The 25,842-nt window shown below is 45.1% G+C and overlaps 1 protein-coding gene across 1 annotated transcript; it reads right to left on the minus strand.

Moving 5' to 3' along the window:
* Positions 1–229: 229 nt before the first annotated feature.
* On the minus strand, positions 230–21,708 carry LOC104459609 (vascular endothelial growth factor receptor 1-like). Its single transcript, XM_010078006.1, is given in 14 exon segments — positions 230–358; positions 1,173–1,257; positions 1,655–1,785; positions 1,846–1,972; positions 3,332–3,431; positions 5,085–5,196; positions 6,325–6,447; positions 6,984–7,081; positions 7,484–7,643; positions 9,477–9,565; positions 10,320–10,433; positions 13,619–13,723; positions 17,879–18,017; positions 21,602–21,708. Coding segments are annotated over 13 exon segments (1,497 nt in total). The 5' UTR covers positions 18,003–18,017; positions 21,602–21,708.
* Positions 21,709–25,842: the final 4,134 nt, after the last annotated feature.

Here is a 25,842-nt window from a genome sequence, read left to right on the forward strand (position 1 = left end):
AAGTGACAATTAGGTTGATTGATAGAGTGCTAATAAATCATATTGGCTACATGCATCAAAGGAGTTGAGGTTTATGTTTCTTCAAAGGTGTATGGAGGTTTAGGTGTGGGAGCTGATTGCTGACCGAGCAGGACACGCCTCAGCAAGAGTATTTGCAGGGGCTGGGGACACCTCAGCTGCTTTTGTTAGGCTTGATTTAGCACAAGGACCTTGAATCCTCCTTTGCACTCTAAAACGTGAAGAAGAAGGGAATGTAAAATACAGACCCAAAGAGTGTCCGTTTCTGCTTGCTGCCTGTCCATGTGAAGCGTTTCAGTTCTTCTGGAGCCAGCACCATCCCACTGTCTGTTTGATAATCCTTGAAGAAAAAAGACACAACCCTGTTAGGTGTTAACCTGTAGAAAGTTACTTTTACAATGGGGTCAATTACACTTCTGTCTGATTTTCAGCATCAGTTTGGTCATTTATACTCAGAGAGCTCTAGGAGACAGATGCTCCGTGCTGCTGGATGTGCCACTGTGCTCAGGTATTTAATGGTGCCTTTCCAAACTGTCCTTGCTTTGGGGTGCAGGAAACACGCTGTTAATGCAGATACAGGGTGTTAAAAGAAAGGCATCTACATGCCACTAGTTCAACCCTGTGAGGACCATCGTGCCTTCCTCCCTCCCACTGCTTCATGCATACAACTGGGTCAGTAAAACCTTCCCCAGCCTCTCACCCATGCCCACCCCTCCAGGACATCACGTGTGCCCTGTTATACCAACAGACATGTCCCCAGCTTGTCTGCCTGATAACAGGACTTGGTCATACCGGAACCTCTGATGGAAACGTGACCCGTAATTCTCATTTGTGCACTACTGTTCAGATGAAAACACAAATCCAAGTGACTTTTGGTGGTTTTCTTTCACCAGTGGGACTCAGATGGGCCTCTGGCACCAGCCAGTTCCTAACAGGGAAGGAGTGTTTGCAGCCCATGGCATGGTCAGCAAGGATCTGCTGTCCCCAATTTTGTAGGACAGTGGGATAACACCATGCTGCACCCACAGCTAGTTTTGCACCTCATCTGTAGAACTGACAAAGCAGTAAAACCCTTTCTTGATTCTCTCTGTATAAATCTGTCACACAAATAAAAAGAAATAAATGGCATACCATTTGGTCCAAGAGTCACTTACATTAAATACAAGTGTTTCCTTGATGGGAAGCTCTTCAAATGTCTTTATGCGCTGGGATGGTTTTATTTGGAAAGTATTTATGTATCTGCTCAACAAGAAAAGCAGGACAGTTTGTGGTGAGAGTGTGAAGTGCATAAGCAGAAAGCACTGGGTATTTCTCAGTTGCTTTAAGCAGTTGCCTAACAGTCAGAGATAGTTTACACAAATGTTTCTCCCAGACCCCACCCAAACCCTCACCTGGGGCACATGCAGCTGCCCCTTTCACAGCGCCCAAGCCTGGTGACCTGATGGTGCCTCTGAGCAGGGACACCCCAAGGAGCCATCCCTGCCCAACGGGATCCCGGCGGTGGTGGCTTGGTGGCTGGTGGGACACCCTGGCCATGTGGGGTGTCTCTGGGTGTGCTCCCATCCAGGGCCAAACCAGGCTATGCAGCAAGCTGCAGTTCCCAACAAACACACAGTCTTGATCTCACATATCTCACCTGATGTTTTCAGTGCTTCCACAACTTGAGCTCGTAACAGAAAAATTTTCATTGCACAAAGGATCAGATGCAAGGGGAAACCCACTTTCTGTTGTAAATATAGTATTGAGGGGTATGTAGTCTTTGCCTTCCTAAACACACACAAGAAATCAAAGTGTCATTCCTGGGACTGTGTGACTGGTTGCCCCTACCTCAGTCGCAGCACACGATCATGACATTTGTAAAAATTGCAGCAGGTCGCCCAGCTTTTTCACCAGCTCGGAGAACCTTGGTCTGTCATTAGGATTGCTTCGCCAGCAGTCCAGCATGATTTGGTAGCTGTGAGGACAAAAGCAGAATGAGCACATGGTGGAGTTACAGCTCAGTTGGAGCCGAGGCAGTGCAGTCCCTGAAGCTTGTCACCAATAGAGTTAACTGCTGAGCCCTCCTGATTTTACAAAGATGCTCTCCAACACCACTGAGGCCTCTTACTAAAAGAGTGCTTACTCACAAAAAAAAAGAAAAAAAACCTTCTTCCCGCAAAACACGAGACAGACCACATCAAAGCAACAATTTAGCCAACTACTCATACTTTCTTTTTTTTATTCCTAATTAAACATTAGACCTTTGTATTAAACATCTATTAACTCACAATGTTTAAGTTAAGGCATCCTAAGATGACTTATATGAATGTGTCACTTCCTTGTATTGGTCAAGTTAAGCTTTCCTTCCTGCAATAAAATATGTGGAAGAAGGAAAAAAAAAGCCCTTATCTGCTGTCACTAGGATAATAAAATTAGCCAATGGGTAATGCTCCCAGATAGGCATGGCTGGCTCGCATCCTTTTTCTTCTTCCAGAACTATTTTTTGGTAAGTGTTGCTATTTAGAGTCATGACGTAGCCCTCAAAAAGGCACTGAAGAAACCTACACACACTTGATTTTGCCTCCCGAGGTAAAATACCCTGATACGTTCATGCTCCTGAATGATTTGTGCTGGGGCGTGCGTGTTCAGCATGCTGCAGGTGCCTCCATGGGCGGGGCGCTGCGTCCCGCTCCCACGGCAGAGGGGCTGCAAACTCAGGGTCTCACTTGGACCCCCCGCCAGGTCTCCAAAAAGGTGCTGGCCATGCAGCAGCAGCTGGAGGGTGCATCTGAAGGCAGGGGCCAAGGAGCAGCAGCTGATGTTGCCATGGAAGGGCTCAGACAAGCCCCACGGGTGACATGGGCTGGGAGGCTGCGGGTCCCTGTCACCCTCCTCTGCCATCAGACACTGTCTCCGGGAAGGGTGGATCCTCCCCACCCGAGTGTTTGCAAGGAAGCCTCCGCTGTCGCTTCCTAAGTCACGATGACGTTAATAATGTCACATTCCTCCAGCACTTATCTGTATGCATGTCTGTAAATATTAAACCTGGAGAGGAACAAATGACCTTCCTCCTCTGGGCTGTTCACTCAGCTCCCCTCGGACCCCAGCCCCTCTGTGTCCCTCTTCACCCTCTCCGACCCCACAGGGGGGTCAGGGGACCAAGGAGGATGGGGGATGCGAGAAGATGCTGATGACATCAAGAAGATACAAGGCAGCATCGGGTTGGTTTCCCTTATGTTGGCGGGGGGTACTTCTAGTAGGAGGCTCATACACCATCTACAGGGCAGCCCAGGAAGGCAGCGGTACACAAGGCAAGGAGAGAAAGGCATCTTACATCTCCTCGGTCGCTTGCTCCGGAGCTCGCATTCTTGTGCCTTCCTTTAGTCTGCTGCAGAAATCCTCGTCTATTTGGACTCCAGGGTAAGGAGAGGCACCTGGAGGCAACATGGGGAGAACAGGGTGATACATGCCTCGAGTTGGGTGCCTGTGACCTAGTCTTGGCCCTACACATCCCCCTCAAACACTCGGGGTGTGCAGCATCTGCTTGCAGAGCTGGAAGCCCAGGGGCATCCCCCCCTGCAGGGTCTGGCTCTTGCCAGCTGCCACAGGCAGGGAGCTGCTCCTGACAGTGCTCCCAGCCCCGCTCATTGGAGGGGGACAGGATCAAACCCAGCACCATTGGTGGTGCTTACCTGGCCTGAATGCAGAAAATACACATGAATTTGACTTTAAAATAGTCCCTCAGGAAAAGCCAAGTCTGATCTCTCTATCAGTTTGGACCATCCCAAATTCTAGTAAGCAGAGTATTAACAAACTCTAAATGCTCAAAAGCATCTTCAAAGTAATAAAATAATAGTTTTAAATCAGACCACAGTACATTTGTATTATTTTTCTAGTTTCTGTGTTTTTAAGATCCAGCCTGATCATGCTATTGGTCTTTTTTCTGTAGACAAAAATACATCAGGAAAAGGGAAAAAGAAAGAGGGGAAAAAAAAAAAAAGACAAATCTGAGAGTGAGACAGTCTCCAGGTTCAAGGAGCTGGGGCTTTAAGAAAAAAATAGCAGGTATTATGAGGCTGACCATAAAATCACAAGAGTTGTCAGGCTGACCAACAACACGTTTTTAAACTAATAAATGATTGATTGTCCTGAGAATTGTATAGTATTGTTTCCTCTGCTGTTTGCCTCTTTTGTCAGCCTCTATGTTGAACCCAATTAAGATTCTTCTATTCTGACGGTCATTGTTGTTCCCGCTCAGTGTACATCTTGTATCCTGCCTTTTCCACGTGAAAGAAAGGGGAAGGAAAAAAACTTTGCTGGGTTTTAAATTCAGATTGCATTCTCTAGTTCATCCTGTGGCATCTGTGTGGATGCTTGGTCTCCCGCCACGTCCAGCACCCTAGGGGTGCTGGGTCCCTCCCGGGCTGGGGCGACTGCCTGGTCTCAGGCTGCAAATTGGGGTCACCCAGTCTGAGGCATGCAAAAACCTCTGTGTGTGCTCAGCTACCTTGCTTTCACAAGAGAAACAAGAAGCTTTTGAGGGAGCACTCAGCCCGTGGCACTCAGTGTCTTGAATGCTACCTGTGGCACAGGAGGCGATGCCTCCATCCCTGGCAGCTGCTGACCCAGGCCCATGGCTCCATGTTATCCCACAGGGTTCCACATTTAATAAAAACACTTAAATTTTGCCTGATTTTCATGGTTTGCGCCATCAATCAGACAAAGTGCCACGACTGCTCCAGCCGTGCTGCCCTGCATCTCTACTGTGGGTTTCTACTGGGGAAAAAAGGGAAGCTGAGGTTTTGCCCGCTGCAGAAATAGGTGGTAAAGTTCTCAGATAGCTGTGCTATCCGTTAAGGCTCTCAGCCTGGCAAGTCAGCTCTCAGTGCCCTTACGAGCATCAAAATTTCCAGTTCACAGGGGCATGATACACACAGTTCTGTCCTCTACTCCACCCCCACCTCTTCCTGATTTAGGTCTCTCCTTATTAAAGACCTGGCAAAAGCTCATTGAAGGTAATGGATGTTTTTCCCCAGGCTGAAGTCCCCGCCACCCAGCCCAGCTCCTGGGGTGCAGAGTTAACCTACCCAAAGAAAATATCTCCCACAGCAAGACCCCATAGGACCACACGTCGCTTTTTGTATTGTAGATTTTATCAAATATGGATTCTGGAGCCATCCACTTGAGAGGAAGTCGAGCCTGGAGTAAAAGGGACAAACCTGACTATTATTTTCAAAGCCTAAAAAAATTTAATCATAGATAAATCTACTATATATTGTTATGTAAATAATTACCATTCAAGCAGGGACTTGTGGGATTTCCTTACAGGCAGTCAAGATAAACCCACACTCATTCAAACACTTTCTTAACAAATTGTCAGAGTAAAAGGCTGTTTTTAAAATATGTGTGGCACAGAACGCCAGAGACTGGAAACCTGTGACCACAGCGACCAAGCCTTTTCTTTATGGAGATGTGGGAATAGGCCAAAACAGAGGTCTTTTGCCAGCATCCTACAGACAGGGAGAAAATCCTACGTGCAAGTGTGAATCATTCTGTGATGGTGTCAGAGATGTTCTCAGGGAAATTTTAAGAGCCGGAATTTCAGGAATTTCAAGCAACCCTTGACGCCCCCTCAGTGCAGCCTGTTAGCGTCTCCTGAGCAGTACCCAAATTTGGCGGAGTAACACTTCACAGCTCATATGTAGTGCTGCAAGTCCTCAAAGCTATTTATGGATGAGGAAATAGCTGGCAGGTGGGCCAGGCCTCCAGAAGGAGACTCTCTGCATGACCCCAAAGCCCACACGGAATTCCCATGGCATCAGTGGGCGCAGGCAGTTTGCTGACCCAGCACTAATGGCAGGTCTGCCAGGGGGCTTGCTGCCTGCTGTTTACAGGACAAGCAAAATAAAAAGAGTAGGTGTTGGAGGCAGTGAGTCTGGCTTGGCTGCTAGAGCAGCGCTTGGCTCTGGTGTGTGTGCCCTGGGGGACTTGCACCTTGTTTTGGAGGGGCTGGTTTCCTTGAAGGAAGTTCACTGAGTTAGGGGGGTTATGCTGCAGAGCCAGACAAGAAACAAAGGTCTAAAAAGTACCTAAGGTATTAACAGGGCAGAGCTGTGAAACAGCTAGCATGTCCAAGCCTCATGCCTGAGGATAGAAGTGCTTTCCAGATCTACAATGCATCTGGGTAGCTCATCTTCACATAAAAGCCATGATTGCTTTTAAGCTCTTTCAAGTTCAGGAAATGTGAATGACTACAGGACATTTTGGTAGACAGTTTGAAATGATATGTTATAAACATTTGGGTAAATAAACAGCATCTTGACTTACATCTCCTTTTCTCACATAATCAGGATTCTTATAAATATCTCTTGCAAGGCCAAAATCACAGATCTTCACGACATTGTTCTCAGATAAAAGGATGTTTCTGGCTGCCAGGTCACGATGAATGCACTATAATAAAACAGTTTCACAACCAAACTGCATTTCCTTAATCCTGCCCACAAATTTCCTGACTGTCTCCCATATCCTTTTTAAAATTATTATTATTTGAGAGATTAGTATTTTTTTTAGTGAAGTTGACTATAGTTTACACAAAGTTACTGTAAACAGTGTCAATTCTTAAAAAAACCCCACCAAACTTCCCAAGACCAGAAAGTGGTAAATTTTTAAGCCCCTTGACATTTGCAGGGAAAGTGCTCATTCATTTGGAGCTCTCTACCTAATACATGTTGAAATGAAGAAAAAAAACCCACCACACCCAAAAGATCTTCCCTGAATGAATGAGCTTGACCCACTGCCTTCAGCCATGATCCTGTGTTTATGGACTATGGTGACTTGGATAAACACACTTTTATATTTATAACACCAAGAGGAAAACAGCTCTTCCTTTGGGAGCTTTCCCAAGGAAGGTGTCACTGAAAAGTAGACATGATTTCACCTCTGAATAGCATCCTTCTGCAGGGAAAAATCCCCAGTGCAAAACTTACCTTTCTGGAGGAGAGGAACTCCATGCCTCTGGCCACCTGAAAGCTGTAAGAGATCAGGTCCTCCATAGTGAGGGGCAACTTGTAGAGCTCATCACCATCTGCAAAGGTGGAAAACACAGTTTGTAACAAAGATCGCTCATAAGGCAGTTATCTTCCCCCTCTTTTACTGACCCTATTACTCCCATAAATTCAGTCTTGATAGAGTAGTATTAGAAGGTCAACCCACTGTCACTGGAAACAAAAATAGTGCTTGCTTTATACCCCGTGCTTTGGACACTGCTGTGTTTTCCCCAAAGATAATGGTCAGAAGAAACAATCACACATTTTCCTGTCAGATTTAGTAACTCTGGAAATAATCTTTTTTTAAATCTTCTACCCTCTGGACATGACCCTGTGAGCGTCTCCCACGGATGTTTATTAGGGTGATAAATGAGGAAAAAAATTTCAGGGATGCACAGTATGTTGTAAAAATATCACTGAAAAAAAAAATTAATACCTACCCTCCTCATCCTCCTCCACATCACTCAGACTTTTATCTTCCTGGAACCCAGAGCTTGCGAAGCTCTCACTGCTGGTGACACTGGCCAGCCTTTGTTTTTTGCCTTCCACCAGCTCAATATCCTTTTTCTCTTTCATTGGCTCTGCTTGCAGAGAGGAGTCCTTCAAACAAACAGAACAGAAGAGGTGCTACATGAGAGCGATGGAGGGGGTGGGAGAGGAACCAAGCCAGACTACTGTCGCCTTTCTGCTAGGAGAAAATGCTGGTCCGTGGCGTGTGTGGTCACGTATCCCACCAGCACAGGTGTCCAGTGCCACCGTGGCAGCCAGGGGCTGGTGGCAGGGCTGTGCTCTGCCAAGGTTGCCATCCCCAGAGGGAAGAAACTTGGTGGCTTCAGAGCACCAGCACACAATTCTGGGGCACCCCGGGTGGTGGGCTACTGCCGATGAGGTAGGGGTCCATGGATGGACATGTCCACTGGGCTGTGGCTCATCTCAGCCTGAAATAAGACCTCTGAAAGGTCCTATTTCTCACAGCAGCCAGAGAAGGAGCCTGCTGGGATGACTTGAGAAGGATGTGCCCACAGTACAGGGGTCCCAGCCCTCTCAAAATAAAGGGTCAGATTTTCATCCCAGGCTGCTTAAGGCACCTGCGTCTGTGTCCCTGCACAGTGCTTGGTGTGGGGCTGGAAGCCCTTCCAACGAGGAGCAAGGGCACTTTGTGTTTGAAACACAGCTGCTGTTGGAAGCGACTACTGGTCTATCCCAACACCTTTACCCAATGTTCTCATGTTAAAGCCAATACCAGTTTAATGGAACGTATGCAACGCTGCTGGGAAAATGCTTTCCCACTGCTACCTGGAGAGTAGCCTAGCTGCCTGGCCATGCTCTTGCCCCCTCTCCTTTTTCCTCTTGTCCTGCAACCATGTCTCTCCTCTGAGCACGTTGGTGTGGAGCTGGGCTCCCTCCCTCCCTTCCTCCTGCCCAGGTGCCCTTCCCACGGGTGCCAGAGCACTGAGTCCAGGCAGGCTCCTCACCACAGGGAAGATGTGGGTGGCTCCCCCCCAGGATGGACCCTGCACAGCCATGGTCCCCACTGAGCAACCTACGCCAACAACTGCACATTGGAGGAGGCAGCTGCTGTGTTTCATGTGGAGTCCAGCAAGGACAGTCTTGGGAACAGAGACCCAGACAAAGCCCTTTGGAGGGGGAGGTCCTGCCAAGCATGATCTCCCACAGAGCCCTTCCAAAAAAACCCTGAGATGCTGCTGAGCTTTTGGCAAAGCTGACAGGGGGATTTGAGGACTGCCGTTCTGGGTCCGGGCTCCTAAATCCACTTTCAGAGCCCTTAATCCTTTGGGAGATTTTGCTGAAAGTGCACAAACAGGGATATAGCTGGCACATTTGGGTTCAGGTTTGTAATAAGAAACATGCCATGGATTTGATTCAGAGGGCTGTGGGATGTGAGGACAAGACTCTAATCTCTTTTCCTCTTGATAGCTCTTCTCCTCACACAATAAGAAGATTACTTGCAAATCTCTGGACATTAGGGTGTCTTGGAACATGAGCATTAAATGGCATTATCTCGGTTGTGTTCCCAGGAGTACTGAAATCAGCGGGCAAAACCACTTCCTTTGGCTTCGCTGACACCAGCTTCTGAAGTGACCCCAAGCTCAGCAGCAATGGGTTCATCAGCAGCAGGCCAAGATCATATGGGGATACTTTGGATAGACTTCACTTCTCCTTGCTGTAGACGGCTCCATCTCAATTAGTCACAGCAGTCTGCTTGCACAGTTAGGGAGGAGAAATGAACACTTTCATGGCACAACTCATCCCACACCAAACATTAAAACAGGTCAGATGAACTGCACCCAAAAGCCATTTCTCTCCTTTGGTAGAAGAGAGTCTAAGCAGACTAGCTCAGATGCTGACATTTACATTACCGACACTTACACTAGGTAAGATGAACCCTACCAGAGGCATCTGCATCCTCACCTTGTTGGGGCAGAAAAAATTCCTCTTGCTCTTCAGGTAGTTTGATAAATTCCCATACTTGCAGTATTCAACAATCACCATCAGAGGCCCTGGACAGAAGGGAAGTGCATTTTGAGCAGCATAAAGCAATACAAGGCAGCGTCAGTTCTGAGAAGAATAGTCTTTCATGCCTGTATATATAACTTGAGTCCAGAATAACTAACAATACATCTTAATGAAGCAGAAGGCTGATTGAAGGACACTGGACATGTTAGCAAAAGAACACTGTTTCTGGAAATTAGGGAAGGGCCAAATTTTTGATAGCTGGGTCAGGAACCTGGGTTATGAGGGTCCTTCCATTTCCTCTTTAGGCAGTCTGCATTCACACTGGAGTCCCACAGCCCACACACATTTGTTGAACTGAAACAGGTGAAATATCTAAAAGAAATGATCACTTATACTGGCCCTTTGATTTACTTAGTGGAATATCATGAAGGATTTTGCAACAGTTGCCTTGTGATTCATTGTTCAGGGATAACAGCTGGTATCTCTTGTTCCTAGCCTTTCCAGATCATGTTTGACTTGAGCTTGAGCAGTGAAGTGAGTGAGATAAAGGACAACAAGTGTCACGGTTGTAAATTCACACTTCTCATGTAAGTACTAAAAGTAGAGAAAATGTTTAATAACTTGATTAAATAACTAAAAATCTCTTTTTCTCCTCCTCCTTTTTTTCACCAACCACAGGATGAGCTCCCATATTTCAAGTTAATAGCTTGACCTCTGGGCAAAAAACCAACATGGCCAACTGGCTGTTACTGGGAGGTGATACAAACCCATTTTCAGTGCAGTGCAGATTTTTTTTACCTCCATTTTTTGTGCAAGCTCCCAGCAAATTCACAATATTGAGATGATGACCAATGTGGATCAGGATTTTCAGCTCAGTCATCAGTGCTTTGTACTCGCTTGCTGTGGCCCCTTCTGTAAACACAAAATAAAATCAATGTGAAACGGCAGAAAAATGGTCCTGCTGAGCTTTATCACTTCTTGTCACTTTCTATTGAAATAACCTCCATTACTGGATGTACTTCATGTGTTAATGTTCTTTTTCTATTCCTCCCTGCTCAGCATTCTCTTACACGCAATAAAACCCATAAAAAGAGTTAAGCACTCAACTTCCTCCCAGTAGACTGTTATATTTAGAACTGGAAGAAATTTTTTTCACATGAATGGTTTTGTTGTTTCAGACAAAAAATGAAAGAACAAATAAAAGGCATTTCAAGACTATGATTAACTCTATCTAGAGTAGATTTCAGCTGACCTGACTTCGGACGTCTAAGGGTTATGTACTAGCCTGAACTGATCAACCTCTCAAGGAGTCAGTGGCAGGAGCAAAGCATTTCCAGAGGCTAGTGCAGCCATCAGCTTTAGCCATCTGGGTAGGGAAGAGATGAACCACCTTTATGATGATGATTGTTTGGTTCTGTTCATTATAGAGGAAGCCTGGAGTATTAAGATAGACCAGGAAAGTAAACTTTAAATTGTTAAAGTTAGGTGACTGCATCTCACCCTTATTGGTTATGATCAATATTAATAATAACAGTAATAATATAACAAATCCCACAACTAAGCCCAGAAGAATCTGTTTAGTGTGGGGTGAAACCTTTAATTCTCTCCGAGACAATTTTTTTACAGAATTTTGTTTTGGTAAGAAAACAATTGAAAACATATTGCTTTGTGTAGACCTAAAAGGATTTTTTCAGTTTAGCGACACTAAGAGTGAGAATAGTGGAAAGAACCTAGAGCTAGGTCTTAAAGGGCTTGTTTTCAACATCTGAATGGAAACTGATATTCTCTACATGGTGACCCACTATTTATCTGTATAGGTGGTGACACTTTCCTTCCACCTCATGGGAGTTCTGTGGAAACAAAGCCCATTAATGACTGCAAAGTTCATGGATAATCTAGTGAGGACACAAGGAATGGGGCAGATCTCCCTTAACTTTAGATGCCCACAGTGAAGTTGCCTACAGAGGATCTAGTCACCACCGGCTCTCTTCCTAGTCAGCAGAACTAAACAAGTGCTCAGCTCACTATATGCAGGGATCTGTCTTTGGGTGGGATGAACTGTTGTTTCTCATCACTGACAGTAAAGGGAATTTGAGTGACTAACTCAGATGCAAGCAGCTACCCTGCACATGCACACACAAATCCCACCATGAAGACTTCTTGCAGCTGCTGTCTGCTCCCACTTATTCCAGGAGCAACCTGTGCTGCTTTGATGGTGCTGGCTGGCACAAGAAGCCTGATGATGTACGTAAAGAAACATTGAATCTGGCAGGCCACTCTGCCAGCACATACGTCTGTATGTTGGCAAAACAACTCAGTCAACCAGGGGTCAGGCAGTGACCCAACTGACAGGCCATCCACTGAAAACAGTGACACAGATGGCTACTGGCCCAGCTGCCCAGCTGCAGAAGGTCTGGACAAGGACCAAAGCTTTAGTTTCCTCCCATTTACCAGTCATGCTTGCTGCAGGGTAGTTGTTCACTTGGCATTGGCCAACAGGGTATTTCTGTGCTTCTGCAACAAGGGAGAGGAGAAAGGTTTGCAACCCCCTCAGCTGCAAATTACCTCCTTGGGGATCATCCTGGATATCAGAGTAGCATGTACCACCGCCTGCTAAAGCATTTGCAATTATATTGCAGAGCATGTCGGTTGAGGACGATATCAAGAGGGCATACCCTACATGGAGTACAGCTGCCAGGTCATTGCCAGCAGTAGTCTCCTAATGATGCTATTTCAGGTTGAGTGTTGCAGGTAGAGCCTGTAGGTCTGAGACTATTCTATGTGCCTCTTCAAAGCTGGAAGTTGCATGTACAGAGCACTTGATAACTGATAAGCAAGTAAGCAGCTGTGAAGTTAGGAGTCACTGGGCAAGAGGGATGTATTCAAACTATGCCTGAAGAGAGCCAACTGAGAACGTTAGGGATCCGAGCCTTAATGGCAGAACAGGGGATGTATCCTGGCAGAGAATGACACCAAAAAGGATTCAAGGATTAAGACAGATAAGCAATGCAGCGTAAGCTCCCAGGGCAATGCAAAACAAACAAACAAACAAACAAACAATCAAACACAAAAAAACCCCCAAAACCCCTAAACAAACCCTGATATGATCCTTAGACACATAAACAAGGGAAAGCTAAATACATAGGAAGGGATGCCACCAAGTCTCTGGGTTAGGGAATTCAGCCACAGCTGCTGCAGGCTACTACTATCATCCTGCCTGCTAACTTCCTAAGTGCCCTCTTCAAATTAATTAGGGTCTTTGCCCTTCCTGCTCCAGTGAGAAAAGTGGCAGTCAATAGCTGGGAGATGATTTTACTTTGGGAAGAGCGCTGGTGTATGAAGAGCGCTGGCAAATCCATTACAGAACCTGGGCGTCAGCACTAAGCACCATGTGATGAGGCTGCAGACGGTTCAGAGAGGACACACCTGCACAACAGCTCCAAGATTTAAACTGCTCAATCTGTTTAGCTTAATAAGAGGGCCTTCATGAAGAAAAATCATTGTATAATCTAATGGAGTAGGTTAGAATGAGAAGTGAAATTCAGACAGATGCAAATTAGATGTAAGGCACCTGTTTTTAACAATGAGATGATTAATCATCAGAACTAATGACCAAGGAAAATATGAAAGCTTCCATCCAAGTGTCTTCACATCAACGTGGATGTCTCATGTTTCAGCTAAATTTTATTTATGGTGTGCACTATAGGGTATACATACATACATACAACGTAGGGTATGCAGGAAATCTAGTTGCCCCTTCTAATCCTACAAAAGTGACTCCTTCATTCTTTCTGGAATTTGAAGTAGTGGAATCAGATTTTTTAAAATATTAGACAATCAGATTCTCACTGCATCTGAAACATTCTCCTATATCATGTGACAATTTATCACCCTTTTTATTGTGAATGTAATTTTTATTTCATTGTTCTGTCATTTCACTTGTGGTGGACCTGAAACTTGGGGTCCACATTTTGGTGGCTTCAGAGAGTTTTTGATCGGGGATAACATCACACATTCTTGCTTTCAACAGAATCATATTAAAAGTGGGATCCTATATCAGGCATCATTTTTTCCAGCCCAGCTCTGCAGCAAGATACCTTTCAGCATTTTCACAGCAACTATTCTGCACGTTGGTGATTTCTTAATTCCAAAAGCAGATGCTTGTACCACTTTTCCGAAAGCTCCATGTCCAAGAGACTTTCCTGTAAAGAAAATAAATTGGAGAGATACATTCCGGTAAAAAAGAAATCTTGTCAGCAAGCGACTTCATAGATAATGAATTGAAAAATGTGCTTTACAATGAGTCCCACATGTATATTTTGAACATATAGATGTTTTAGGGTTTTTGTTTTGTTTGTTTAGGTTGTTTTTTTTAAGAATAAGCAGACAATCCAGAAGAGAGAGTCACTGGAGGGAATAAGTGATATGATTGAAAAGGATCCTAAATGAATGCAGCCATTCACTGGAGGTGCACTGGCTTCTGACCCATTTTTTTCAGTCTAGCTCTGCCAGAGACCAATTTGCTCCTCTTTTCCCTGAGCACACTGCAGCATGCAGCAGCCTGTGACACTGGTAGTTATGTCCTCAATAACACAGGGCCTCTGCCTAAACTCCCACACAATGAGATGCAGCTTCCCATAGACTGTGGCAATTTTTACAAATGAAATCCTTCCTTCTCAAACAAGGTGCTTTACAATTGTCTTCATTCCAAGGAGGTGGCAGCAACTCTGTGTAGCAACACCTGGAGCATACGCACAACCCCCTGATGCTCTTCCCTAGCAAGCCCTTATAGCTTAGAGATCATGGAGTGCTGAGAAGCTGCAAATCTGTGCAAATGAGACCTTTACATTTGCAAAATGAGGGTCTGTGGTGATTCGGCAAGAGAGGACTTGGAGTGATAAATGATGGGCTTGCTCATGGTAAGTATGATGCTTCCAGATGTCCAAGGGCAGACATTTGTGCTATATCATCATCATGCTGCTACTGAGAAGACCCTAGGAGAAGCACCTTGAGGTGGTCAAGACAGTCTGAAAAGCATCAACAGACTGAGCCTTGGTTTGTGAAAGTAATATTTTTCAGTTACTGCATATAGATAGCATCTTCATTCAGCAGATGTATAAGGGAAAGCAACATTAAGATTAAGGTCTCAGTTCTCTTGCTGAATAGATGTTCTTAGTCCTTAATGTATTGACTGCTCATGGTTTCTACAAGATGAAGTTTCATTTTGAGGTCCTATAAAACCCATCGTACCTTTGTTTAATCCATAACTTTAATCTGTTTCCATCACTGTTAACTCACTTCCCACATCGAGATAACCTACTTAGTCACCATTTGGAAAACATACCAGTTAGCTCATAAAGCCACACAAAGCTGCTAACCTTTCATAAAGGAGAATGAGCACTGGAAACAACACTTCCTTCTCTAAACAACGATTGTGATTTAATGGAAAACTGTAATAACACTTCACGTATTAGTCTTTGTTGCTCCACTATTGTTTGTACCATGCTAAATATTAGCACAGAACAGGGCTGCTTTGATTTTTTAGAGCGTAGATTGAACTCCACAGTTTGGTGTGTAGATTGTGTCTATGACTGTAACAGATTGCTCTTGCCAAAGCCCCTTATGTTGACACACAAAGTCATTACAAAATTATTAAAGGGAGCAATTAAACAGAGGAATATTAAGTTGTCCAACCATCTGAGCAGTCAACTTGTCACAGCCCTCAAGCAGCAGCACTGGCCATGTGTGGGGTAGTCATCAGGTATGAAATGTTGCAGCAATTACATCCAGACCAAAGAAGCAAAATGCTATACTTAGATTTTCTGCACTTGACTTTGGTTTCCTGGGGAAATTCAGAACCCATTAAAGTGAGCATACCCCTCAGTCAAGGAGTTTTGGATCAGGAGTTTTCTATTTCAGTCACCCTTTATCAGGGTCCTTCAAGCATGTCAGTTGCTGGACTGGGGCATCAGCAAAAACCCCTTGCAGACACAGCTCCCCTGTCTGTGGGAAGGCAAAGGCTCAAAGGTGTGTTCGGTTCTCAGGTCCTTTGCCTCAGTTTGAGTCATCTGGAGTTTCCCCACATGCGGCTTCATATTTTCCATTATGTTACGTACCACAGCTCTGCATGTGAAGGAGAAGGGAAAGCGCTCTGCTGGGCGCTGTGGGCTTGCAGTGCACAGGAGGGAGCGGGGCTCAGGACGCTGTCTACCGCTGCCGTGTTTTGACATTGCACTGGAGCCATGTGGCAACACTCCCTCGGGGTCCTGCACCACAGCGTCAGCAGTGTGTGACCTCTCACAGATTTGGAAGGTCAAGCCCAAGAGTAAGGTGAGCAATGCACAATAACTCAGCTAACGCTTATGCCGGACTGCAACGTTATCACTGACCACACTGACAGTGATTTATAGCATTTTTCTGCCTAATGAAAAGATGACATTTGGCTCTTAACCAGACTAATCAATTCTGAATGTTAATTATCCTGACTTCAGTGGTGCCCATATAAAATTTCCTGTAACATCTGTAGCTCTTACAGATGAAGGGGGAGTCCTGTTATATAAGCACTACATCACAGCCGTAGGCTGTATGCATGCACATAGCAAAGGAGATGTGGACTGAAAGGAAAGACTTATTTGCAAAAGTTACAATAAATATGTATCCTGGAGGATAAATAGGTGGAAAGAGAAAAACAGACATATCTGATGCTGGAAAGGGTTGCATTTCAAAGTAAAAATATTTGTAAAAAACCATAGAAGCACAATTTGTGTTTGTGAGACAGTAATCCTCAGAGACTGCCAAGGTTACTCAAAGACTGAGCCAACTGCCATGTAAGCGGGACTTGCACTGAGCTAATCTAGCATACTGCACATACCCAGCTTCTCTGAATCTGGTTCTCATTCATTGTCAGCATTCTTTATTTGTTTACATCAGTTCTTCTACTTTTAACTCATTCTCTGGTCATCATTCCTTACCTCCAGACTCCAAACACCAACCTTGCAAAACGTGGATTTTTCCTTGGTGTTTACATTCCATTTCTGCTTTACACACAAGTAAAGCATTGCATAATCCAGCTATCACATTATCTGCACATCAAGCTCTTGGTCCATCATTGCAAGAACACTATTTGAAGATTGAAGACACTCCAGCACAAGGTTATGTTTCAGCATTCCCAGAATTGTGTATGACAATTATAGATCGCTAGCAATGTGCTTCAGCTGTGCTTATCCACATCTGTTCACCTTGTGACTTCTAGCAAGCAAATTAAGTGTGATCCTAATTGTACGCATGTTTTAATCACCCTCTGTCCCTCATCCCCAGAGGACAGAAGAATTCTGCTACAGCTCCTAGCTAAAAAAGCAAGGATTTTCTAGTCCTTGCTGTAGGACAAATCTAATGCATGCCTGAAAGAAAAATAGTCTGAGCTTGTCACTGATATTTTAATGTTGACCCTCTTGCTAAAATCTGTGTGGTTTCTGGAGGGATTCCTCAACTTCAAAATCTGTTCCCTACCTTCCTGCCCTCCTTGTCTGCCCCACGCTTGGCTAAGTAAGGAACACTCCCAAGCCCATGCCTTTCACTGGAGCATGTATTGGTGAGCTACCTGCAGGTTCAAAGTTTCCGTATCTATCTATTTATTTATTTATTTACGTGTGGACTCGTGTCACATTCTTGCGCTTTATGGTGCACCGACAAGAATGTTTATAAATCTGCAACACAGAAGGAAAACAAGGAGAGTGTGCTGGAGAGAAGAGGAAAGGGATAAACAGGGAGGGGCACAGGGTGTAGTGTAAGGACCTATTTCTGCATAGGTTTTTTGCCAGATGAGCACATAACCAGGTTACAAGGGAAAAAAAATGACAGTAAATGCCAAAGGTCAGGCTCCTGAGTCTAAAGAGGGAAGCATCCAAGTCAGTGGTCTGACTGGGAAGCCTTTGGTTGCCCTGTTTTTATGTTCTGTTTTGAGTAAATCAGTCTGCAAAAAAAAAAAAGAGTGCAGCGTTATAGTTTGTATTTTGGTGTTCCTACCTGTAAGAGTTGGTTAGAAAATCATCATTTTCTTAACCTTGTCATTAAGGACATGACACCCCCAGTTAGACTATAGGGTCCTTTCTTATGGATTTGACGCGGCCTGGGAGCAAGACTCATCCCGACAAGCCTGTTGCAGCAAAGTTATGATATCATGAAAAAATCTCTAGGGTAAAAGTAAAACACAATTTCCACTTTCTGAGACTTTTAGCTCACACTAAACCTGGCAGTATGTTGTCCTGCATGTCTAAAACACACCCAGCTCCTCTTCACCTGTACAAGTACATCTCATTTGATCATGGCAAATCCAACGTGAAGTATGCCAATATTACCTAGTTTAAGCCTTTCTCTTGCAATCTCCCACTTGCTGGCATCATAAGGCAGACGTTCACATTGCTCATCTAAGGGGACTTCATCAGGATCCATTATGATCGACAGGTAATGATTGGTCTTCATTTCAGAGGAATAAGGCTAGAAAACAAAGAATATGGCAAAATGTAAAAGACAATAAGGATATCTGTCAGCACCTTCCTGTTTGGATCAAGGGTTTCAAGTCGTTTCTGTCCACAGGGTTGCTTGTTTCACAGTCCAATAGATGGCTTGGTTAAGTTCCCTTTGACTTTTTAAAATATTGCAAGAATTTTCATGTAAAAGAAACTATGTCCTCTAGCTTTCCTCTTATGTGATATATTGGTTTCTTCAATGAAATCCTGTTATGATACAGGACCTCTGCACAGTCCAGAGAAATATTTTCGACAAATGACTAAACATTGTTGATAAAAATAACTTTCCTTCATGATTGTGCGAAACAAGAAGTGGCCATATGCAACAGATGGACTTCAACTGCCAGTGTTTATTTTTTCCATATACCCAGCAAAGATAGGTCATATGTGGTTAGAAGTTGTGCAAGACTAGTTGTCAGGAGATTAGACATTAAACATTGCAGAAACTGTTTACAAATTTTCAGAATTTTTTATTTCTTTGGTATTATTTCTGACAAGTTTACTGAAATTATATGAGTTTGTAGGAATTCATAAACACCCCGACTCAAACATGTAATTTCAAATGGATTTGCCAGAAGTTTAGTTTCTGCTGAGCAAATGGATTATCATGAGAAGTGATAATACACTTCACATGAGAAGCGTAAGGAAAGATGAACCTAATCTCAAAGTTTTCTGCAGTCCATCCATTTGAAACATATTTTCCTTCAAAGAGTACCTAGATTGCTACTCTAATCTATTGGACTTTTCTTGACACAGGAGTACTTATATTTCTATAGAAAAGGTCTAGTGTTTGCTCTAATTTCCCAGCTATTACTTGAAATTTATGGAAAATCTGTTGAACTGAGCCCCTTCATGGTACTTTTCCTAAACTCATGGAAACAGCACACAGGCATATACACAAACACACAGATACATCTACGTGGTCTTTTGCTGTTGCTTTAACTGTCCCCTGTGACTTTCAACTTTTCTCATCTACAGCCTAATATGTCCCAAATACTTGCATTTCCAGGCATTGGTATGAGAAGGATACTACCGGTTGTATATGCTTTGGTTACAAAAATAGACTAAAATGACAGTAGCTAACAGCTCCTGTTTCAGTTGCCTTTCATGATCCCAAGTACGCAGAAGGTTAGTCCCAAGAAGGATTACACTGATGCTTGGGGAAAAGTCAGGTGGCATAAAGCCTGGCTCCAAACCATCCACTGACCCTGGACAGGACATGGATAAGAGGGATATGGATAGAAACAGAAACATGTATGGTGCTCCAAAAACAACATTTCTTGATAGAGGCTTGTGTACCAGACTGCTCTTACCAATCACTTTAGAAGAGCTTTTAAGTGGACCCATCCCAGGAAGAGCAGTAGGGGAGTGGGAAGGTGCAGAGAGTTTCCTCCATTTCTTTATTCAGATGCACTGAATATAAAATCTTTATCACAATTAGAGATTTGAAACATTTTGAACTATGAAGAATTGTTAAGTATATAATTTGTCCCTTTACATGTAACCGACAGGCTTTAAGAGAACACCCTCAGAGAGCATAAAAGTATTTTTTTTTCTGTTGTGGCAAGGTAATTTGTACAAAATTTACAAAATTTAATTTAGAGCTAATTCCATAAATATAATAATTACATAAATCCTAGAGAGTAAGGGTTTGTAATAGAAACCCAGAGAAGACCATAAACATAGACCAAGGGTCTGGAGCACAGGTCTTATGAGGAGCGGCTGAGGGAGCTGGGGTTGTTTAGTCTAGAGAAGAGGAGGCTGAGAGGAGATCTTATCACTCTCTACAACTACCTGAAAAGAGGTTGTAGTGAGGTGGGTGCTGGCCTCTTCTCTAAAGTAACAAGTGATAGGACAAGAGGAAATGGCCTCAAGTTGCACCAGGGGAGGTTTAGGCTAGATATTAGGAAAAATTTCTTCACTGAAAGAGTGATCAGGCATTGGAACAGGCTGCCCAGGGAAGTGGTGGAATCACCATCCCTGGAGGTGTTCAAGAAACATGTAGATGTGGTGCTTAGGGACATGGTTTAGTGAGTTAGGTGGTGTGGGTTGGACTTGATGATCCTTGAGGTCTTTTCCAACCTTAATGATTCTATCTCGGACTCAAGATTTCTATCTCGGACTAGCTGGAAAGGCTCATCTGGAAAGAAGCCTCCACATGTCATCTAGTTAAAGTCCCTTGTTCCACAGCAATGATGGTTATTTTTATTATTGTTTAACAATCGAACAAGCAAATGTCAAATTTTGGTATCTTAGCAAATAAAACAAAATCTGCAGCCCTTTGCTACATTTAAAACTTATGTTTTTCCAAGGGTCTGTGGTCATGTTAAGAACTGCTTCATCATTACTGGTGTGCAATCAGAACTGGTCCCACCTGCTTTGTAATTTCTCTATAGCTACAAAGATTCTCCACAGCTTCAGCTGACCTCAACTATTCTCTCTCCAAAAGCTTCCATGCATTTCTTCTTATGAATGTTTGTGGCAGTAGGAAGGCAGGAAGAGTGACTGCTGCTGTACTGCCCTGGTTTGGAGATCTGCTCCTGCATTCCCATTGCTCAATAGAAGTTCTCGGTGTAAAACCTAAGATACAGGCAGGCCTTAATGCAAGATGAGATAAAATAGTCTGGTGGGCTGCAGCCAACCTTTAGCAATCATCACAGGGCTCAGCCAGCTGGAACATGCTCAGCCGTGGTGGCTGTGAGCTGGTCCCCGTGGCACGGCACAGTGGTACCTGCAGTACCTCTCCACTGGGTAAGGGAGGGCAGCCAGGGCTCCGCGCTGCTGTGGTGGGGATGTGGGGGAGAGGGGGATGTGTAGCCACTACTCATCTCACATCCTACAGTGCACCCCATCGGCCCAATACCTGCCTTGTCTCAAATCCACCTTCTCCTGCAAGTTGCTTGGAGATCTTTCTGCAGTACCGAAGAACTGTGTTTTCTGCTTATGAGAGCTGCTGTGATTTAACCTGCACACAACACGCTGTCAACAAAATGGGGCTTTAAGCCATCACGGTCAGCCTTGAACAAGAAGGAGGGTCAGCCCCAGGGGCAGTTAACATTATCATGCTGATGCATGGTCATCTGCTCTAGAGGCTACACCACCAAAACTACTTCAGTAAAATATCACTTTGCAAGCGATGTAATTATACCAGACACTTTGTGCAAACCAGACCCCAGCGTGCTCTGGGAAGATCTGTCATTCCCACTCACTCAGATGTTCAAAGACATTAAGATGCCAAACTCACAGCTTTTAAGGGAATGGGGATGCCTTTCATGGAAGTCAGACATCCAAATGCTTGTGAGTCTCAGAGCCTTGCCCCCACTCAGGCTTTGCTTCTGAGCTCACTCATACTTGGCCGTGTGAGTCACAGTTCCCTGGGCACCCATCAGCAGCCTGGTGATTGCACAAGGAACAAAGGCGAAGCAGTAAATGAATCAGATATTTTTTTTGGTAGACTCAGCAATCCCAGTGGCCTGGGAAGGATTTTCTAACATGAGGCAAGGGCTGGTAAGGAGAGGCAGATACCACCAGGAGTTCCCCATCTGTTCTTACCCTCTTCAGCTTGCGAATGAAGAGGGTCAACAGGAGCCAAAAGAGTGTCGCAGCCACGCAGGTACAGGTCAGGGTTATCAGCTCCAGGTTTGACCTCTCTGATGTCCCTGGGAAAATCAAGCAGCCAACATTTTAGAATATGACCTGCAAAGCAAGGGCACTTTATTTTTATTTGCCATTAAAATAAAATACCAGGAAGGACCAGCTTCTTTTCAATGGGGTATTAATCTCTGTTTGGACTGGCTCACAGACCCTGGAAAAAAAACATTGTCCCCAGCAAAGCTGTTGTATTGAACATACCAAACGGCATTTGATCCATCTGTAAGATTTTCACTAAAAAGTCAGCTTTTCTTTGGAGTCCAGGAGGTGAAGTAAATCAGGTTGAGGGTGGCCAGTCAGGTAATAATTTCATTTTGAGATGGAAATTCAGCTGCAGGATATTTTAAGCCAAATTTTCTCTGTGTGAGAATGCGTGTGGGTCGGCTCATGCAGTTTCACCCCTCCACCCCCACTACAACAGTGAAACCCATCTGGCCAAGCCCACATCTGAGAGAGGAGCAGAGGTCTCAGAAATTCTCGGTCCCCAGCAGCCTTGGGAGAGGACAGGGCTGCATCGAGGCGACATGCAGGAGAAGCTCCAGGGAGGGCTTGTGCTGGTGCTGGTGTAGACACTGGTGAATCCAGGTGTGACCCCAGGGCATGCTGCAGTGCTGCTGCTTGGGTTTTGCTGTCCAGGACATTCTTTGGACACTGCTCTGCCCCAGCTCAGTGAGCTCTTCCGTGCTGATGGCTGAGCCCTGCCACCTGCACTTTCATCCCAGACATGCTGGAAACCACCAGCTCTCACTAAAAACCTCTCTCGGGAGGAGCTGGGGGCTCCCTTGGAGGCTCGTGGTGCAGCTGGCAGCAGTCCATGAGGTCTCCATCGTATGGCCCGGATGGACCTGGTCTGGCACCTGTGAGCTCAGCTTGTGCAAAGCATAGCTCAGGGATCTTGATCCTAATCCCCACCAAGCACTGTGGCCAGAAACCTGAGGTGCAGGACCCAGCGCTCCTTCCAACCTGCTGGTCCCCTGGCAGGGTCTGTGCCCTTGGGTCTCCTGATGGTCAGACCAGCAGCTCAGGGCCAGGCTCCGCAAGGGGACACGGGTCCCTCTCTGTCCCCAGCAGCACCTTGTAGAACCCAGCTGGCAGGGAGCTGTGAGAGCTCTCCAAACCAGGGAACAAATTCAGCACAGAAAGGAAAAAACCAAAAACAACAAATGAAAATGGAGCAGCAAGAAGACACAAACATTAGAAATCTGGAGAGTATTAGAGCCCACTGACAGATCTTTTAAAAAAGCCAAAATAAAATTCACTTCAGACTGCTACTTAGGGACTCATAAAATGGTTTCAGAGCAGTCTGTTTTGCAAATTCTGTGATCGTGTCAAAACACCACACTTCCCACAATATGTTTTCCATCTGATTGGTAGCGATTGCAAAAAAACTCCTCATGCTCTGCCTCTTATTCTGATACACCCTCCAGAGAGAGAAAACGAGAGGACAAGGAGGAATAATTCTGAACATGTTTTCACAGTGGGTTTGCCAACTGCTCTTGCAGCACTTTCAGACCCTGGGCAGCTCGGTGTTACTCTTGACACATGAAAAAGGGATGACTGATGTCTCACTGGTGGGCTTACCGGGTAATCCAGAGGGATCTGCTGCCTGGTTTTAGACAAGGCTACAGAGCTTTGTTCAGAGGTTGGATTGCTTCCTGTAGCTGTGGCTTAACTACCATAATATCTTCCCTCTCTAAAGGTGATAATCAGATTTGCATTTGTGCCCTATATCTAAGATTCCTCCAGCGTGTGCATTCTGGAGCTTTGAGAATAAAGCTCATTGAAGAAAAATATGACTAAAACTACAAATGTACATATAAAGTACCTGCTTCTCAAAAATACCAAGAGTGTTAATTTTTTACAAATATTTTTTTGAAGGATTGATTTAGATATGGGACATAGTGATGGCATAAATAATACAGCTTGCCTATCCTGTGGCATCAGGCTTTCCTCTTATGTATGGATACTCTTCTCTTGCTTCTAAGCAGCACCCGTGCAAATGGTGAGTAATATTTTCTGACATTTACTCAGCAAAACCTGGAGGGGCTGAAAGTTCACTTGTTGACGCTGCTCCATATGGCAGGGCCATATGTGCCATAAGGCACAGTACAGCCAGTCCTGGGGTGGCAGGCAGCAAGTCCGTACCTGCTACCTCATGCTGCCCAGGAGTTAGTGAAGAGACATGAAGGTGCTGTCCTTGAAATGTCCGAGTGAATTTAGGCAACCAGAAGGCATTTATCCAGGCTGGCATTGGGCTGGGTTATCAGACATCGGATGCCTTGTCTTGCTCAAAGCCTTCCAGCCAGAGCTGGCTGGGTGCCTCTTGGCTGGGTAGGAAGAGGTTTGATTTGAGGCAGAACAGGCTGGAACACTCAGAAGAAAGCTTAGGATTAGCAGAGTTTGGAGAGGCTGTAAGCAGGATCAAATCCCTCTCTCTGCCCAGTAGCCCAAGATTTCCGGCTCCCCTGTACATCCTTCACAGAACTTCACCCACCTGCCACCTCATTAGACACAGACTTTCTGCCATGTGCAGCTCTACCCCATCCTCCTGACTCACTGCAGCAAGCAGCAGTCCCTTTCCTGACCCAGAGCCCCTCAGAAAGGCCCCCACACTATACTGTGTCTCTGCAGTGCTGCCAGAGGGGTGAGGAGGGGGTGAGTGAAGAAGTGCCACTGGCAGCAGCTTCTCTCTCTCATAATCTATAAGAGCCACCAGGACTGTGCAGGCATGCAGTGACGAGAGTCTGGACTAATGCGCTGACCCTTCCAGGCACGAGATCAAGCCTTGGGCTGGCACAGGCTCTGTCATTAGGATTTCAGCTTTGAATGTCAAGGTGCAGCTCTGTGTGTGGTGTCAACCAGTGAAAAAGCAATGCCTGGGGCATCAACACCACTCTGCTGCACCCAAAGGGTCCCTCATTCCAACACCAATGTGAGCTGCCCCGCTTCATCCATGTGATCCCACGATCACATCAGCGCAGCACTGGGATGGGTGCTCAGAGATGCTGAGGATTTTCCATCCTTGGAGGTTTTCACAACCTGGCCAGACAAAGCCATCACTGACTAGATGTTGGTCATGGTCCTGGTTTGAGCTGAGGTTGAACTAGAGACCTTCAGGGCTTCCTTCCAATCCCCTTTGGTGGTTCTCTGAGTTAACAGGAGTCTAGGAGTCTGTCATCTTTTCTCTTACAGTCACCCACATAACGCAGGGTGAAACTCATTCAGTAGCTGAGGGAATTCCAGTTAAACTCCATGGTAGAACAACCTTTTGAGATACAAAGTCAGAAAGGTAGATAGACAGAAAAACAGTCAGTTATTTAAAAAGGGAACATCCTTTTCATAGTGTCAGAATAGTTCAGTGAATGCTTAACAAATGTGATGTTCTCCTTTCTCATCAGCAGGGTTCCCATTAAGTCACCAAGCATCAGTTTTAAGACAGTGCATGTTGCTGTATTAATTTGCTTGTTATACATCCAGATTTCAGTGAGCATGAGCTGTAAAAGATGCTGCTTCCTTTGTCAATACATCCCCTTCAAATGGTGCAGCACCTCTGCAACCAGCTCTATTGCGGGCTCCCATTGAGAGGGGGTGCGAGGGTCCCCAGGAGAAGAAGCAGGGCGAGGCTTTCATGGCAAGCATCCCACTCTGCAAGCAGGGCTGACGCTGTGCAGTCAGATGTCCCCGGAAAGGAGAGCTGTCCAAGAGAGACTGTCCAGCAGCTTGTGTCCCCAGGTTTTTGGGGACATAGTCCCCTCTGCCTGCTGGGTGCTCTGGCAGCCATTTGCTGTTCCTGTTCAGCCCTTGCAGACTCGCTGCCTCTTCAGTTCCTTGGCCACGAGCAAGTGGACAGCTTGCTGTGACATGTCGACAAACACGGTCCCTCTCCTCCTCAGATAGCCCAGCAACCACGGCTTCCAAACCAAACATGTGCAGTGATTATTTAAAGATGGCCCTTGGATTCCACCATCCATTCATCCATCTCGGATACTAAAATAACACATTGTTTTATCTGTGAGTATAAGAATGTTTTTTCAGAGGAAATAAAGAGAGCAGACAGTTTCCTTCCTGACTCATTCACAAACTACTCTTCCAATCTGCTAAACACGGCCATCGACACGAGGCGCTGCTCCACTCCCTTTGAT

The sequence above is a fragment of the Pterocles gutturalis genome, unplaced genomic scaffold, assembly GCF_000699245.1.
Source record: "Pterocles gutturalis isolate BGI_N339 unplaced genomic scaffold, ASM69924v1 scaffold24393, whole genome shotgun sequence".
Lineage (NCBI taxonomy): Eukaryota > Metazoa > Chordata > Aves > Pterocliformes > Pteroclidae > Pterocles > Pterocles gutturalis.